The 18402-nt window shown below is 51.3% G+C and overlaps 1 protein-coding gene across 4 annotated transcripts in view; it reads left to right on the top strand.

The window, feature by feature from the left end:
• The window catches only part of SLCO2A1 (solute carrier organic anion transporter family member 2A1), a 105175-nt gene extending 87560 nt beyond the window's left edge, over window positions 1–17615 (top strand). Inside the window, exons 7-14 of one of the 4 annotated variants that reach the window (XR_010155056.1) lie at window positions 1376–1454; window positions 1647–1811; window positions 2897–3086; window positions 5078–5243; window positions 7573–7736; window positions 11820–11884; window positions 14279–14539; window positions 15484–15730. Coding sequence is in view for 3 of the 4 variants with exons in the window: in XM_016939940.4 (XP_016795429.2) it covers window positions 1376–1454; window positions 1647–1811; window positions 2897–3086; window positions 5078–5243; window positions 7573–7736; window positions 11820–11884; window positions 14416–14539; window positions 15484–15601 (1071 nt within the window). In the remaining variant the exon portion in view is untranslated. 4 annotated transcript variants of the gene reach the window in all.
• Window positions 17616–18402: the final 787 nt, after the last annotated feature.

The following is an 18402-nucleotide window of genomic DNA, read 5'->3' as shown; positions in this document are numbered from 1 at the left end:
AGTCCCAAAATAGAGCTCAATGTTTGACAATGAGGTATATAAAATCTAGGCCCAGCCAGGGGGAGAGGGGCAGGGGTGGGAGGACCTCAGCTTGTCTTGGGGAAGAATTTCAGACGTTGGCTACACATCATGCAGGTGCTGGGGTCAGGCAGACCTGGGTTTGAATGCAGCTCTGCTACTTATAAACCAGCTGAGTTGGCCAGGTGTATAATCTCACACTTTAGGAGGCCAAGGCAGGAGGATTGCTTGAGCCCAGGTTGAGATTGGTGGGTAGGGAAGGAATGAAGTTCAAGACCACCCTGGGCAACATAGTGAGACCCCATCTCTAAAAAAAAAAAATTATTTTAAAAACTTAGCTGAGCATGGTGTTGAGTGCATGTAGTCCCACCTACTTGGGAGGCTGAGGTGGGAGAATCACTTGAGCCCAGGAGTTCGAGGCTGCAGTGAGCTATGACTGCACCACTGCACACCAGCTTGGGTGACAGAGTGAGACCCTGTCTCTAAAAAAATAAAAATAAAAAATAAAAAACAATGAACTAGCTGAGTGAGCTTCGCCAAGTTTCTTTGTTCCTAAGCTTCCTCTTCTTTATAGTGCTCCAGCTAATTAGAGTAGCAGTATGGGAAAGCGTTGTGAGGAATGAGACAAAGCGTATGAATACTGGGCACAGGCCCAGCAGGGAGTAAGCACTCACTGAATGGGAGAGCCTATTCCTGGAGATGAGTTCCCAGCAGGATCCTAATGCTGTCAGAGCCCAGGGGCCTTGCATCTGAAAGGTAGTTCAGAGCTGCAGGGCCTTAGGCTGGAGCTGACAAGGTCAGAAGAGGTAGGAAGGTTCCCTGGGGTAGTATACCCAAGAAAGTGCAGGTAAAGGTTTAGGACAGAGCCTTGAGCAGCACTCACCTTTAGGCTCAGGAGGAAGCAAGAATCCCAGAGAGGAGATAGAAAGGGGGAGGACGGTGGGGCTGGAAACAGATGGCATTCTAGATCAGAGTGTCCCAGAAGCCAGTATCCCCTGGAATCTGAGGGTAGGGGAGAAGCGTAGCCATGACAGATGGGGGTGAGGGGTGGGGTCCAGGAAGACACCTTTGGCAACAGTCATGGGAAAGTTAGATATGAAATGATATGCCCACAGGTATCGTGGGAGGCATTGGCATAGATGTGTTCTGATTGTCGGCCAAAACACCGGGCTCACGGAAATGCAGGTGCTGTTTGCTTCAGGAGAGCATTCTCTGGATGCCCTCCCATGCACACATGCCTGGGGGGTGCTCACCTCCGCCCAGCCCTGAGCTTCTGAGGCCAGAGACTCAAGGGCCCAGGGAAGGGTGGCTACAGTGAGCCTGGGCCGTGAACATTCACCCCTTTTATTGCCTTCAGAGGGCTCCTGCCACAGCAGATGAAGCAAGGAAGTTGGAGGAGGCCAAGTCAAGAGGCTCCCTGGTGGATTTCATTAAACGTAACTGACCCTGCAGCCCTGGGTGGGCTGGCACAGTGCGGGGGAGGGGATAGTGGCCAGGGGGACCCCAGCCCCTGTGGTGTTGTGTGCGGTAAGGGGCAGTAGGAGCAGAGGGCCTGTAACTGGCCCATCCCCTAGGTGTGCCTGCAGCCCAGGGGTTCTGCCAGAGCCTTGACAGCAGTCTGTTCACAGGGTTTCCATGCATCTTTCTGAGGCTCCTGATGAACCCACTCTTCGTCCTGGTGGTCCTGGCCCAGTGCACCTTCTCCTCCGTCATTGCTGGCCTCTCCACCTTCCTCAACAAGTTCCTGGAGAAGCAGTATGGCACCTCAGCAGCCTATGCCAACTTCCTCATTGGTGAGCCCAGAGGGTGCTGCAGGATCTGCAGGGCTTGCCTGGGCCAGGAGGCAGGCACTCCAGCCACCCATCCAGGGATGGGCGCAGGCCAGACCGGACATAGGCAGGGGCCGGAGGAGGACTGCCCAGGAGAAAGAATTTTAAGGACAGTTTTCCTGGTTGGCAATCTAGAAAGTTCTTGGCAGATTTCTGACTCCTGTCCTTCCAGTCAGGAGTGGGTGGAGGCTGGGGGCTGCCTTCCTCCCTGTAAAGGGGCTGGAAGTCTGACAGCTTCCCAAAGGCCCTGACATCATCAGGAACAACACAGGAAAGAGGGAAGGTTGAATTTGAGGTTAGACAAAATGCCTCCGGGATTTTCTCTTCTTCCCTAGGGACCTGAGTATATTTGCTTTGGTTAGAGAGTATATGGTCCAGTGATTCTCAACCCAGGCTGCACCAGAGGCTCCTCTGGAGAGCTTTACAAAACACAGATGCCCAGCCCTATCCCAGGTTAACGAAACCAGAATCTCTGGAGGTGGCACCCAGCAGTAGTATTTTTTCAACTGTGTTGAGAACTACAGATGTGGTCCCACCAAGTACCCTAGGAAATCACTGGGCCCAACCCACAGGTGAGTTTAACCATATGGAGTTGGCAAGGTGATCAGTGCATGAGATTTGAGGGTGACTCCCGTGCACCCCCTGGCTGGTCCTTGGCTGTGGCTTTACCCCTCTGGCCTTCCATCTCTGACTGGTACATAGGGGTCATCACTCTTGTGTTGCTAACCCCATGCGGTCCCATGCAAAGAGGCCCCAAGGAATGAAATGTGCTTAATAAATGCATATTCAACCCACATCTCTTAAGCTGCAAGAACCCCACTTCTGTATTTTTTGTATAGGCAAGGCAATCCTGTCTCAAGATATTTCTCTAGATGTGCCTGGCAAGCAGTAAATGCTCAGTTAATGTCAGCTACTTCGATTACAATTTAACATACCAAATGTTCCTTCCTGAAGCCACGCTTCCTTCTCAGTGATCCAGCTCAGTGTTTGTAGCCCACATGCAGTCCCAGGCCTGTGCACCTGGATCACCTCCTTCTTTCCACTTATAGGTGCTGTGAACCTCCCTGCTGCAGCCTTGGGGATGCTGTTTGGAGGAATCCTCATGAAGCGCTTTGTTTTCTCTCTACAAACCATTCCCCGTGTAGCTACCACCATCATCACCATCTCCATGATTCTTTGTGTTCCTTTGTTCTTCATGGGATGCTCCACCCCAACTGTGGCCGAAGTCTACCCCCCTAGGTAATGGGAATAAGGGGTAGAGAGATCCCCTTTAATAAGGCCAGGGCTGAGATCTGGCTGTTATACATCTTCCTTCCTGCTTCCTTAACTCTATTCTTTGCTGTACACTTTTTTTTTTTTTTTTTGAGACAGAGTCTCGCTCCGTCACCCAGGCTGTAGTGCAGTGGCGTGATCTTGGCTCACTGCAAACTCCACCTCCCAGGTTCAAGTGATTCTCCCAGGTTCAAGCAATTCTCATGCCTCAGCCTCTCGAGTAGCTGGGATTACAGGTGTGCACCACCACACCCGGCTAATTTTTGTATTTTTAGTTGAGGCGGGGTTTCACCATGTTGGCCAGGCTGGTCATAAACTCCTGACCTCAAGTGATCTGCCTGCCACAGCCTCCCAAAATGCTGAAATTACAGGCGTAAGCCACCCCGCTCGGCCCACTTTTGATCTGATCTCTCACGTGGCAACTTAGAAAATCAGGTCTGGAATGGTCTGCTCCATTATAAGAAGAGATCAAAGGCTCTTACTGGGCCACCAGCAATCAGGGTTAGAGTTCTGTTTTCTTAAGAAGCACCAAAAACTAATTTGTTTGATTTCAGGATGAATTTGTAGGGCTGTGAGCCACAGGAACCAGGAAATAAGCTATGTTTAGCATCAGCTCTGTGCTGGCTAGAATTTCAGTTTCATTGAGCTGCTGAAGAGAGATGAAAGGAGACTTGAAAAGATCTGGAGAAGAATAATGAGAGTGATGGCAGACTTGAAAAATTAGGGCAGGTGAGGAGAAGGGCAGGTAAAGTCTGCCTGTTGGTTTGCAGACAGCAATATGGGTCACAGTGTTAACTTTGGCTTTATGTTCAGGAAGAGCTTCAGAGCCCTGTGAGGGGGAGGATGCCAACCAAGGGGCATTTTATTTATTTTTTCCTGGGTGCCACCTGTCAACAAGCTTTTTTTTAAGACTTTGCTTAATGAAGTTGCAACATTTGGAGATGCTGTACCTTTCAGCCCTGGTATTTTCTCTGCTTTTTTTTTCTTTGAAATGACCTCCTCTGTCTTTGGCGGGTGAAGGAGAGAAGGGGTTTGGGGGAAGGGAGGGTTGCTCGGGGTAGGGAGCTCACCCCTAGTCTGTACAGCACTTCTGCAGGCTGACTGTGGATTGAGAAAAGCCGAGAAGCCTTTGGGCCTTTTGGCAGCGTCCACTGGGAGTTTAGCACACAGCTTTGTCCTCAGACAGGCCTGGACTGTATACCAGTGTTCCTTACTAGTTGGGGGAAGTTGCTTACCTTATCTAAGCTTTGGTTTTCTAATCCACAAAAGGCAAATAATTCACTGTAGACTCGTGATGATTGTGCATGTAAAGCCCCCGGGCACAGTGCCTGGCACATGAGATGAACTCTCATTCGTATAATTATACTAGTGAAATATCTGGACAGTGGTTTGTCAGCCCCTTTCCCAACCCTCCCCAAAGAAGGTCATGAATATCAGATACCGGGGAACAGTGGGAACAGTGAGATCAACCAGTGAAATCCCTCTGGTTGAAGCTCAAGGGGATGGAGTAACTCTGGGCAAGGTCTACATTAAGCCAGGAGACAGACAGCAAACTAAATCCTGGATTGCCTCAGCGGTCCCAGCCACTGTTTTTCGGCTGAAGAAGAGGGAAGGCGAATATTGTCTGTGACCTGCCCATTGCAGCTGCCCTTTCTGGTTGGTTGGTTGTCTTGACGCCTACTGTGGCAAGGGATTCACCAGCCAGGCCTTCCCAAAGCATAATTAGTGGATTTGGGCTCCCAGTGGCAGAAGAAATGGAGAGATGCCGTGACCACTAAACAGTGGCAAATTCACTGTTGGCTCCACCGGCATAATTCAGATCCCAGGGTGGCACTGGCCCAAAAGAAATAAAGATGCACAGACACACTCACCAGGCCAGGAACTCACACTGGGCTGGAGTGTAGGGTTTTTCTTTGGTCTTGCTTTGTTTGACTCCCCGTTTCCTCTTTTGCTGGCAGCACATCAAGTTCTATACATCCGCAGTCTCCTGCCTGCCGCAGGGACTGCTCGTGCCCAGATTCTATCTTCCACCCGGTCTGTGGGGACAATGGAATCGAGTACCTCTCCCCTTGCCATGCTGGCTGCAGCAACATCAACATGAGCTCTGCAACCTCCAAGCAACTGGTAAGGGCAGCCAGGGTCCAGAGGCAAGAGGAGCCCCACAGGATCTTGGAGCTCAGTGCATGCCCTCAAAGACTGTTTCTTGGCTCCAGGATAGGCGGGGCTCCACACACACACTCATTACCAGCATCCTGGCCTCCTCTGAGCCACATCCAACCTCTCTCTACCTCCCTACCCTGGGGTCATGACCAGATGCTGACAGCCCACAGTCAATTAAAGACTGGCCGATGTCCAACAAATTCACATTCTTGAGGCCTAACTGCTCAGAGCAGAAACCAGTCAAAGCACTCCTTCAGCTGAGGCCTTTGAGCCCCATCCTGAGAGATCCTCATGGGCATCTCTGGTTCCTGCAGGCTGGCCGTGGCCCAGATAAATCGAGGGCATTAGGCTTCTGTGACATGGACCTGGAAGGGTAGAGCCAGAAGCAGTAGCTGAGGGCACTTGGTTCAACCCCTCAGCTCCCAGGTGTGGCCACATGGCTGGCCTGAAATCATGCAGCTATTTCGGGCTGACCTGGCACTTGAACCCAGGGCTCTGCCTCAGTCTGGGGCACTTCTATTCAAAGCCATGTATCTTCTGGCCACCAGCTTTCCACTTGGGCAACCTCCATTCACTAGACTCATTTGGCAAAGTACAGTCCTTTTTTCTGTGGCTCCACACCTCCTAGGATCAGCCAGCAGCAAACTGACTTGAGCCATTTGTTTAGTTATTCAATAAACGGAACACTGGGCACAGCCGTGAGTGCTGAGGATGTGATGGTGAACCCATCAGACAAGGTCCCTGTTCTCATGGAGTGTGCATTCTATCAAATCAACACACAGGATAATTCTAGAAAGTAACCCATGCCATGGAAGGACTTAATAGGATGGAGAGTTCCCAGGGGCCTCCGGGAGAGGGTGACATTAGAACTGAACAACCAGAAGAACAGAATTCTATGCACACCAGGAGCAATGCATTCCAGATAAAGGGAGCAGCAAGTACAAGTCCCAAGGGCATGAATGTACTGGGCATGCTGTAGGAAAGAAGAGAAAAGGCCGGGCTTGGTGCTGTAGGAGGAGTGTCACACCCAGCTGGCCAGGGAGCAGGCAGGAGCCAGAGCCAGGCAGGCCAGGCTTAGGAACTGCTGAGCAATGAGAAGACTGTGCAGTTAGTGTAAGCTAGGAACATGCCTTATTCCCTTAAGCCTGTATGGAGGGGATGGGCAAGGCTAGCGCCTACTTACCAACCTCCTCTGAAAGGATAGGGCAAGGCTGCTGCCACTGCCACCTCTGCGGGCGAAGGAGCGTGGCTCCCAGGCAGAGGAAGGACAAGGAACTTGGACAAGATGCTCTTTAAGTTGCCTTCCAGTTGTGGTGGCTTCTGTGGTTTTCTTATCTTTGTTAACTTACCTCTGAGTCACCTACTTCCAGAAATAATCTTGGCAAGTTCCCCATAACAGCATACATACCTCAAGACAAAAACCCATTAGCAAAATATCAAGAAAAAAAATCAGTAAATTATAAAGAAAAAAAAATCTCTATTTAAAAAATCCAGACTGAGGAAAGTAACAGCAATATTGTATATAACTAACTTTGGAGTTTCCTAGGGGCCAAGTGAAGAGGGTGCATAGTTACCACTGTCGGCAGAAGGAAACATACTAGTCCCTTAGTTCCAATATTAGTCCTGTAACTGCTTGGACACTGAAATTGTCACAGGCTGGGCCATCTGACAAGGGCAGCGAAGGAAGGTGGAGACCACCAGACAAGGGCAGTGGCCACCAAAGTGAGTTGGACAACAGTATTGAGCCATATGGACTTGCAGACTTGAGACAGGGGCCTCCTTCTCTGGAGTAGCTTCTAGGCAGGAGTTCCTTTCAGGCAGGGAGCTCCAGCGAAGGCCTGACAGAATCAGAACCCAGGGAATTCCACTGTGTTCCCACTGCCCTCCTACTGCTTATGCCTCCCTCTGCAATAAACACACAAACAGCAAAAACAACAATCTGCAAAACCACCACTGCTGGGCACGGGGGTCCTGGCCCCTGGCACCAAGCTGGGGGTTGGGGGCCTAGCCTGGCAGTGTTCCTGGGCATCCAGAGGCAGATGTGACTTCTGGAGGAGCCCAGCCCATCCCAGAAGATGGTTTCTGTTGCCCAAACAGTGACAGAGGTGGGACCCCTGGGGCAGCTTGAAACCCTCACCTGGCCTCAGGCTCACCCAGCTTCCCTGGGAACCAGACCCAGAGGACACAAGGGTTGAAACCTCAGTCTCCAACAAGAGCTGGTGCAGACGTCTGAAGTGTGTGAAAGTGAAATAATAACAAATTTTCCCCTTTTTCCCTCCCTTTCCTCTTCAAGATCTATTTGAACTGCAGCTGTGTGACTGGGGGATCCGCTTCAGCAAAGACAGGATCGTGCCCTGTCCCCTGTGCCCACTTCCTGCTCCCAGCCACCTTCCTCATCTCCTTCGTGTCCCTGATAGCCTGCATCTCCCACAACCCCCTCTACATGATGGTTCTGCGGTGAGTGGCAAACCTCTGTGAGTCTGGGGCGTGGCTTCTCCTTCCCCACATCTCATCTCTCCCCCCTTTTCTGGCCCTCAGAGTCCTTTGAATGACAATGTGCAAGGTTCTTTTGCTGAGGGGAAATAACACTAATGGCAACAGTGCTGGGAGCCCTGCCCAGGGAGGCTCTGTGCTGAGCTCCTCATTGCAGGGCCTCATTCAGTCCCACAGCGTCCATGTGACACTGGCCCTGTTGGCGCCTCCACTCTGCACATTGGAGGTTAAATCACAAGCCTAGGCTGGGCGCGGTGGCTCGTGCCTGTGACCCCAGCACTTTGGGAGGCCAAGGCGGGCAGATCACCTGAGGTCAGGAGTTCAAGACCAGCCTGGCCAACATGGCAAAACTCCGTCTCTACTAAAAATACAAAAATTAGCTGGGCGTGGTGGCCGGTGCCTGTAATCCCAGCTTCTTGGGAGGCTGAGGCAGAAGAATCACTTGAACCCAGGAGGCGGAGGTTGCAGTGAGCCAAGATTGTGCCACTGCACTCCAGCCTGGGTGACAGAGTGAGACTCCGTCTCAAAAAAAATAATAATTAAAAAAAAAAATCACTAGCCTAGTATGGCAGAGCCAGTGAATGGCTGAGCCATGTGTTGAAGCCAGGCTGCCTGGCTCCACACCATGGAAATGCCTGTAGGTTTGCTTATTTTTAAATCCTAAAAGAAATGAGAAGAGCAAAGAGAATTTAGTTGGATGCATAAAACCAAGGCAGGAAAACGTGGAAAGTTTCAGAGTCAGAGTGAGGGCTATGGAAAAGGATGAAAATGAGAAAATCCTGGTATGATTGGCTCCAGGACCAAGTCCCCAGGTCAGGAAGGGAGCCACTGGCCAGAGCTGGAGGGGAGGAGCGGGGTGTCCCGTTACAGCTGGCAGCTGGCAATGAATGCCTCTGAGGTTTTCACTGGGAATGACCCGCTCTTCACCTCACTGGCTGCAAGGAGAAAACAACATTTGTACCAAATTCACCTAACCCACCCCCACTGCCCTCCCTCCTGTCCTCACTCACCTCGCAAGCAGAGAGGGCAAAAACACAGGATTTGGACTCCCGGTGCCAGGATTAAAGTCCCTGCTCTGCCACATACTGGCTGTGTTAGGGTGTTGCCTAACCTCATTGAGCCTCAGTCTCCTTATTCATGAAATGATGATGATGATATCGAACTCAAAGGGTTGGTGTCAGGATTATATGGTAAATTGCTTTGTAAATATAAGGTGTTCTACATATTGGTTAATTATCACTATTAATCAAATAATAATAATAATAATTCACAGCTAGCTAGCTGTCTGTGACCTATTTTCCCCAGAAGGCTAGGAGAAAAGGAAGGAGCAGATGCAGCCACTTGTTGGGATCTGGGATTTTACCCTATTTATAAGTGAGCTATCAAGTTAGTGTGAAAGCTATCAAATCAAACTACTATTTCAAGGATGCTGGCAGAAGATGTGAGACTCCTGGGTCAAAGACAGAATACTTTATTACAGCACAGAAAGCAGCACAAAACTTAGGGTGTGTCAGTTATCCTTGCCCCCCAAATCCTACAGGGGTGACACAGAGAGGCCCAGGTGTATACTTTGCAAGAACACTGAGCATAGAAGAGCCACCACTACTATGGTGAGCAGTGAGCACCGCTGCTCCTGGTCTTGGAGGAAACGTTAACTCATGCCTCAGAGTTGCTCATTGCAACTACAACCCGGAGAAATGGCACAGGAAAACAGTAGTCAGGACCTTGCATTCTGAGCTTACTCAGCAAGAAGGTGCAGGGATGCTTGGAACCCACGGCGTGTTGCCTCCTTTGACACCACTGTCACCCCCTTCTCTACCGCTCCCCATCCTGTGCATTCAAAGCACTGACAGCTTCATCTGAGACTCCTCAGCGGGCTTCCCTTCTTGCACCTTGGGTCAGATGGACCACAGTGGACCCTCCAGCCCTGACATAAAACTACATGAGGCCATGATGAGGAGAGGGCACAGAGTAGGAAAATCTCCGTGGCAAGTCCCTATGCAGCAGGAAGAAGGGCAATCCCTGTCAAATCACCTCCCAGAGGACTCCTGTCAAACCCTAGGTACAAGGAGGTCGTGAAGAACAGAGCATCATTTCAACCACAGGATGGGCTTCTCTAGAAAATCTCTCCTTTCTAGGTTGAGTTGGGGTAGGGGGTGGAGAGGAGGCCCCAGGATCCCACAACGATTTAAAGATAAATCCTACTGGGAAAGATGACAGAATTGATGCTATTTAGTGTGAAGAAGGAGAGGCTTAAAGATGACTTTGTAGGCCGGGTGTGGTGGCTCACACCTGTAATCCCAGCGCTTTGGGAGGCCAAGGTGGGTGGACCACCTGAGGTCAGGCGTTCAAGACCAGCCTGGCCAACATGGCGAAACCTTGTCTCTACTAAAAGTACAAAAGTTAGCCGGGCATGGTGATGGGCGCCTGTAGTCCCAGCTACTTGGGAGGCTGAGGCAGGAGAATTGGTTAAACCTGGGAAGTGGAGGTTGCAGTGAGCCAAGACTGAGCCACTGCACTCCAGCCTGGGTGACAGAATGAGACTCTGTCTCCGAAAAAAAAAAAAAAAAAAAAAAAAGATGACTTTGTAGGTGGCCCAAGCATTATTTATATGAGTCCTGGCCCCCAATTAGCCATGGGAACACAAGCTGGAAGTGAAGGCTAGCTGAAAACGTGGAAGGAGAAAGAGAGGTCAGAAGGCCAGCTTTCATTCAGGGCCACATGGGACAGAGACTAGAAGGGGCCCAAGATCTCAATCAAAAGCCAAATTGGGGTGGCCAAGTCCCATTTCATTGAGAATCTAGGGGAGTCTGCCCAGGGCAAGGGCCAAGACAAGGCAGGTATCTATTATGAACTGGACCACTGGAGGGATCTGTAGACACAACAGGATTTGAGACACTTTGCATTGTGGGGGTCCCAAGGGGTGCCTCTTCCCCTGCCCCAATGAGTATTTGTCTCACTGGGCCATCCCTCAGGGGGACTGGGCAAAGGTCCCTTTCCAGTTTGCTAGCAGAACTGTGATGGTGGTGGTGAAACAAACCATAGGTAGAGGCCTGGGGATTACTTCTGAGCTCCCTTCCTCACTGTCCCCTAGCACTGAAGGCTCTTCCTGACAAGCACCCACCGGGAGTGTGTGTGCGCAGAGCACAGAGAGTCCTGGAGTCAAGTCACTCATGAGGTGCCTCTGCTGGCCAGCTGCTGGCTCCCCACCTTGTGTGGAGGTGTCCTCCCTCTCTCCACTCCCCAGCTGGGATGGCAGGGCCATCCCCTGCTCTCTCTGAATCTCCTTCCTCAGCCAAACACATTTTCCTCTCTTGAAGGAAGATGGTTAGGGGCAGGACCAGCTACCTAATTTGCAGGACCTATTGCAAATGAAAATGTAAAGCCCCTGGCTCAGAAATTAAGAATTTCCAGACAGCTGCAGCAGAGCATTAAGCCAAACATGGGACCTTTCTGAGGGTGGAGTTGTATGCACACACGCACAGAGCTAGCCCGGGGTAGGGAATTCTTTTAGCTGTGCACAGAAGCCTGCAGCCCAAGGGCCCTAATTACACTTTGCAGCAGGGCTGTCTTTTACTGTTATAAGACATTCTGTGGGAGTTGTTCAGACCTGCTGCTATCAACACACCCACAGCATCCTTCTCTCCACTCCTAGCCTCTACTGCCCTCTGCTTCTTGAAGGGGGCTCTGGGCAGCCCTGAAAATCACACAGACCGGCGGTTCTCAGTGGTGCATCAGAATCTCCTGGAGGTAAAATACAGATTGCTGGGCCCCATCCCCAGACTTTCCGACTCAGTAAGTCTGCGATGGGCCTGAAAATCTGCATATCTAACAAGTTCCCAGGGGATGCTGATGATCCAGGGACCACGCTTTGAGGCCACTGATGTAAAGAACTAGAGCATTCAGCCCAGGTGAACCCGGTCACCAGAGGGCTTGTCAGGCCACATCAGGGCTGGTTCTGACCCGCTCTGAGGCTGGCTGCCCCTTACCCAAGGGATCGTGCAGCCCTGAATCCTCCCACTGCTGATTTCCTGTCTGTCTTTTCAGTGTGGTGAACCAGGAGGAAAAGTCATTTGCCATCGGGGTGCAGTTCTTGTTGATGCGCTTGCTGGGTAAGTGTCTAAGACCCCTCTTCCCAAAAAGTGGCCCCAGGCGATGGGGCATCTGAAGGCTATGGGTGCAGGGTAGCGATGGAGGAAGCACCATCTCATCTCCATGGCGAAGAGAAGCTGTGCATAATCAACGGCAGATGCCAAAATCCATGTGGACGGTTTCCCAGATTGCTTGAGGTTAGGAAAGACTCCATCTATGGCATTCATTCCTAACTAAGTTATGTAAGAAAAATGAAAAGTGAACACAGCTGAGAATACCTAATAGAGTGTTAAAGGCAGGTATTTTTAAATCCTTCTCCCAAAACTCACCGTAGGAACAAAACTTTGCATTCCTGCCAAGCCAGAGCAGCAGCTGAGCCCAGCCCTGGCTTCCTTTCCATTTTACAAAATTCACTCCTCCTAAAACTATTCAGCAAAAGTTTCTTCCATGTGGGGTCCTCTGCTGGTGAGTCCTGCCTGCCCTCAAGCGGTCCAGAGCCCACCAGAGGAATGGAGCTGTGCACAAGTGATCAGCAGTGCCCCAGGGGAGAGCGAGCTGCTTGAGGCAGCAGGCGTGCTCTCCCGGGGTGCCTGGGCTGAGGGCTGGGGGCACAATGAAGGCCCGTTCCTGAACTGCTCACACTGGCTGTTCCTTCTTGACATATCTGTGCACTAGACTTAACACAAGGCAGTAATAGAGAGATCCTTGTAATGACAGGCGCACAGAAGTAAAGGGACCTAATTGAACTGAGGATGTGTTAATTAAGGGTGCAAACTACAGAGGGGAATATGGAGACTCCAGCAAGAGGAACTTCAGTTACTATAAGGTGTCGTTTCTGACCATAAATGCTGAAATAATGTATAGCCCACTGTGCCTCATTACCCAGGGGCCAGGTCAACACCGCGCCCTGCAGTGGCTTCCATCCCCATTTTGAGATGTATTGGTGATGTCTCTACTGGGGCCAGGTGAGCGGGAGCCCTTGCTGAGCCCAATCCAATCCCAGGCTGGGAGAAGTGTTTGGATGATGGGAATGAACGAGCTTTTTCAGTGGGATTTCTTGTTCCTCTAGTCCCTGCAGAGCCCCTTCAGACCCTGCTCCTGCTGCCTGCATTATAAACACAGAGGAAGCAGGGCAGCAGGATCTACCTGTCCTCTCAGCAGAGGCTCTGCTGTCATCAGAGCTCCTTATTTTCATTTATAACTTAACTTTCTCTAACACTTCTGCTGGGAAAGAGACCTCACATTCCTCTCAGCCCATCCAGCACCTAGGATAGACTCCAAAGAGCCCTTTCCTGCTTCCTCCAGCAACCTCGAAAATGACCTTGAAAACAAGGACTCTCTCGGACTCTCTCGCACTGCTTGAAGCACTCGCTGCTTTTGTTTTTCCATTTGAGCTCAGATAACTCAATGTGGGACCACAATGAGAAAACCCAGGCCTGGAGGGGTTCCATTTATCACCCAAGAACACAATCCACTCTTGGGTAGGAAAAAGGACTTCCTATTACAGGTTTTAAATTACACATTGGGATTGGGTTGACAATGTTTCTGGACTTTGCTTCCACATAAGGAAGTGTCATATATCACTCTGGCCAGTTTTCATCCCCCTGTTCACCTGGAGACTTGAGAGTGAGCAGGATCTGAGTAGAGAGGCTTCTTCTTAGAGTTTCCCACTTGTGGGCAGCGCCACAAGCGGAGCATTGTCTGTCTTTCTTCTGGAAGCAGCTGCTCACAGGGCCCTAAACAAAGTCTGGGAGGCTGTTCTCAGCACTGTGGTGCTGAGAATGGGATGGGCCAGCCTTGGTGTAAATCCTGGACAAGCCCCTCCCCAGTCCAGTAACTGCCTAGAGCTGTAGCTAGTGGTACGCTACCCACAGGTAGTGTGGCGTCCAGAATATTAGACAGCCAGGAAGGCATAGCCCCTGCCGAGCCAAATCTTAACACTCAGCTGCTGGGAAGTTCAGGGTCCCAGAGCAGAAGCTCTGAGCAGCCAGGTATTGGGAGGTCTGCAGAGGGGTGTTGTCTAATCCAATAGGGCAGCTTGGTGTGGTGGAAGTACATGGGATTCGAACCTCCATAAACCAGGGTTCCAAGTCTGGCCTTGACTTCTCTTGGCTGTGTTACAGTGTCCCAGCCAAGAACCCCTTCCTCTTCACTAAAAAGTGGGCACGCACACCTTGGGGCCAGTATGAGGACCTGAGAAGTCGATGCCTGGAGAGCCTCCTGCCACACAGTGGAGGCTTGTGTATCTCCACTCTGAGCTGATCTCAGGAGAACTATGTTGGATGTCTGAGCCGGCATCAAGGTGATCCCTGTGACTTACTCTGACTTGAAAGAATGACCCAAGTCCCTTTTCTCTTCTAAGCCTTCTGGTGAAAGAGAAATTCAGGCTTCACTGAAGCTATTCTGCTTTCCAGAGTCACTGTGAGTCCTATGGGTACGGCAGAGCCGTTCTCATGTATGTGAACTGTGTCGGGGACTTGGCTCCCACACCCCTGCTGGACACCTCTGCCTGCAGTTCCACCTGACCAGGGCTTTCTGAACCCTCTTCCAGCCTGGCTGCCATCTCCAGCCCTCTATGGCCTCACCATTGACCACTCCTGCATCCGGTGGAACTCTCTGTGCTTGGGGAGGCGAGGGGCCTGCGCCTACTATGACAACGATGCTCTCCGAGACAGGTGAGGGCCCATCATGTATGTGTGTCCCAGAGCCAGGCCCTGGGCTTGAGATGACAGTAGTCATATGCCCAGTGGCTACTGTGGGGGCCGTCAGGCTTCCGAGGAAGAGAACATGAAGGGCCACCTCTGCAGCCCTGCCATGGACAGGGAGCAGGGGCTACTATAACAGGCATTTAAGGGCTCACAGGGAGACGTCCAGGGACTTCCATGACCTGAAAGCCCTTGGAAGGGGCAGCAGACCCAGGGACTTCCCTGACCTGAAAGACTTTGGAAGGGGCAGCAGCAGAAAGAAGGGGCGGGGATGGCTGGAGCCCAAGGAAGAGGCCATGGCTGTGGAAAAATGGGGGGGCAGCCTCCTGCTGCTCAGAGACAGATGGGGGCCACATCATGGCTCCTGGCAGAGGTCCAGGGCAGGGGGACCAACCTGCCTCAATGGGCCAAGTCCAGCTGCAGTGCTATTGGGTTCTGCACCCCTTCCAGCCACCTCACCTGCTGCCGTGGTCATATGGCCCAGAAACCACAGGAAGGTGGGCTTGAGGGGACTGGGCAGGGGCTGGAAATGGTATGGGAGTGGCAGAGAAGACCACAAAAGGGACAGGCCAAGAGGGCAGTGAGAAGATGCCCCTCTCCTTCTGGCTCTGCTTGGAGGTCAGGACCATCTGGGGGTGGCTGGGGCAGCTGGGTCACCTCTGGCCCTCTGGAAAGAGCCAGTGGAGGGATGATGAGCCCTGGATTAAGAGTCCCATGCCTACTCCCTGCCTGCTTCCCTGCAGCTTTGTTCCCTTTTGGGTCAAAGAAATGAGGAAAGTGATCCTCACCTGGATGGTGCCCACACCTTCCGTGGGCCAGCGTGGGAATGATGTGGTTCTTCCCAGTGGTCCTGGCCCTGGGATGTGGGCTGCAGAGCCCCCTCCCTCACCAGTCCTGACTCCTCCTGCCCACAGGTACCTGGGCCTGCAGATGGGCTACAAGGCGCTGGGCATGCTGCTGCTTTGCTTCATCAGCTGGAGGGTGAAGAAGAACAAGGAGTACAACGTGCAGAAGGCGGCAGGCCTCATCTGACCCCACCCTGGGCCACTGCCCTGCTCCAGAGAGTGGACCTTGCCTCTTCCACACCTGCCTATGCTCACTAATGTTAACACGTCATTTCCTTTTTGTATTTTTAAACAAGAAAGAAAACCCCAGTCCTCATTTGCCTTCCCTACCTCTTCCTCCCAGAGTCCTCCCCACAGTTCCTAAGGGCCACTGTGCACCTGGGCTGTGTGGGCCAGAACTGGGGGGCTGAGTCTTCCCTGGCCCCTTGGAAGAGGCCCCCAGATGCCCAGGCTTACTTCAGTGCTGAGTCCTCCATTGAGGATGCCCACTGAGGCAGCCAGGCCCCTCACCAGCCCTGGGGGGAATCCTAAACAGAGAGAGAAAAAGGGTATCTGCCCTTCTTGCCAGGCAGCTCCACTCTCCTGCTGACTGCCCACACCCTGCAGAGTGGCAGGGGTGAAAGGAAGAAGGAAGTGGCTGAGTTATTAATAGCCAGAGCCACTGGGAGACTGGGGAGACTGGCTGTAACCCCCTTCGCACCTGGGTTTGGCATCAGCACAGACTATGGGAGGGGCTGGCTCCCTCCCCCTCAGACCCTCACTTCCTGTACCTAGAGGCCATTCTGGATGCTGCCATGTTGGGAAGTACAGTCTCTGCCCATTACCTGCATGCAGGCACCAGAGCAGGGACTGAGAAACCCCAAGGATGGGTCATCTAAGTGCTGTCCATATGAACCCTGGACTTTCTGTCCTTAGATCCTCACATGTTATCCCTGTCTTTCTGGGGTACGTTTCAAACTGAGGAAGCTACAACACAGTGAAGACCCAAGGAAGGCCTATGAAATGGTCCTGATGCCCAACCTCCCACCCCTTCAATGTGGGGACGAGACCCCCTCATCTCAGAGTAATGGGAAGAACCTCCCACATCTCCCTGGCAGCAGATGAGGTGGCTTCACATGCACTTCCCTGTCTTGACTTCAGCCCGTATTCCGAGGAGTAGAGAGGCAGAAGAGATGTCAGCAAAGCAAGTGATAAAGCAGAGTGGATGTCCACTGTCACCAAGCTGGATGGCAAGCTGCGGCCCACAAAACAGAGCCAGTCAGGTTGGCTTTCCTGGTTTCAGACATGCTCATACCATTCCCATTTTCTCAGCCTCTTCTCACTGCCTCCAGAGAGGTGGGTGCCTGGGTTGAGAGACACAGCTGCTATGTGATAGATGTTGAGAGACAGAAGCCAATGAAGGAGGTCATTCATCAACAAATATATTTATCGGAGACCAACTTTGTGCAAAGCAATGCTAATCAGGGTTCTCCATGGAGCTTCCCTCAGCTCTTACCTCACCTCCCTCCATTTACATTAGGGCCTTCTCCCAGGGTGTGCTCGGTGGGCAGTGTGGGACTGGGGGTGTGGGAGTTGGTGAGAGCAGGAGGAGAGGTGGGGACAGCAAGAAGCCACAGATTGGCATGAAGGATCCTGACCTGACTATCCATGCCATCCATGGCCCCCAGACTGACTCTGCACCTGGCCCTTTGCCAGACAGCTCTGTCTCACCATGTCCTCTGGAACAGCTGGGCATGGGTCATGGCCATTCATGACCCTTAAGTGCCACTCTTCTTGGAAGACCCCCTCCAGAAGCATACTGGAAGCCACCTCTGGAAAAGCCTCATATGGTGATATGCCAAAATATTTATGTCAATGTCCAAACAAAGTCCAATGCCATGAGACTGAAGTCTTTGTGGAAACCACTGTTACAGACAAGCTTATTTCCAAAGCCACCTCATTTCCAAACATCTCACTCAGGAAGGGAGGCTCAATGTAACCTCAGGGGCCAGTTTTAGCATTTGAAATGGTTCTGCTTGGAAAATGATGCCCTGCAACTAACCCTGGTCTTTCCCATGGCAATTTAACCACATTTGGAAGGCACTGCCTTCAGCTGAGTTTATGAACAATGAATGCCAACCTTCAGGTTCTAGAAGATTGGTTGCACTCCCAAACCTTTATTCTATTATATTACTATTAAAATATTCTAATTTTGCTATTGAGGTAACTTGGTCATGAATTTATGTTGTCATATACATCTGTCAGAGAACAGACAGCACCTGCACTTTTTTATTTTATTTTATTTTATTGTATTTTATTTTATTTTTATTTTATTTTTGAGATGGAGTCTTGCTCTGTCACCCAGGCTGGAGTGCAGTGGCACAATCTTGGCTCACTGAAACCTCTGCCTCCTTGGTTCAAGCGATTCTCCTGCCTCAGCCTCCAGAGTAACTGGGATTACAGGCCTGCGCCACCACACCTGGCTAATTTTGGTACTTTTAGTAGAGACAGGGTTTCACCATGTTGGCCAGGCTGGTCTCAAACTCCTGACCTCAAGTGATCCTCCCGCCTCAGCCTCCCAAAGTGTTGGGATTACAGGCGTGAGCCACTGCGCCCTGCCAGCACCTGCATCTTGTAAACAGAGGAAGTGCTCATGACATAGACCCCAGGGGCCCATGGCCATGGAGATTAGAGGTAATGCAACTGTCAACCCATTAGCCTGGTATCAGGCAAGTACCAGACACTGCTTATTCCTTCAGTGAAGTTCTGCTGGGCTCTGAGAAGGCCAGATCACTGCTCTTGGGTTTATATCCAGAAGCAGAGTTGGACGCAAACAGCTACGTCCATGGCACAAAACAGAATTAATATCATAATCAAATTGATCACATGGTCACAACCAGTACTACTACTCCCAAGAAAATCTTTCTTCTCAGCTGTCAGCAGGGAATATAATAGTGTCACTTTCATTTCACTTCTAGAGCAAAGCTTAACAAACTTTCTTGAGTGTGT

This window comes from Pan troglodytes, chromosome 2 (assembly GCF_028858775.2).
Source record: "Pan troglodytes isolate AG18354 chromosome 2, NHGRI_mPanTro3-v2.0_pri, whole genome shotgun sequence".
NCBI lineage: Eukaryota > Metazoa > Chordata > Mammalia > Primates > Hominidae > Pan > Pan troglodytes.
This window is presented reverse-complemented; position numbering and strand designations above follow the sequence as displayed.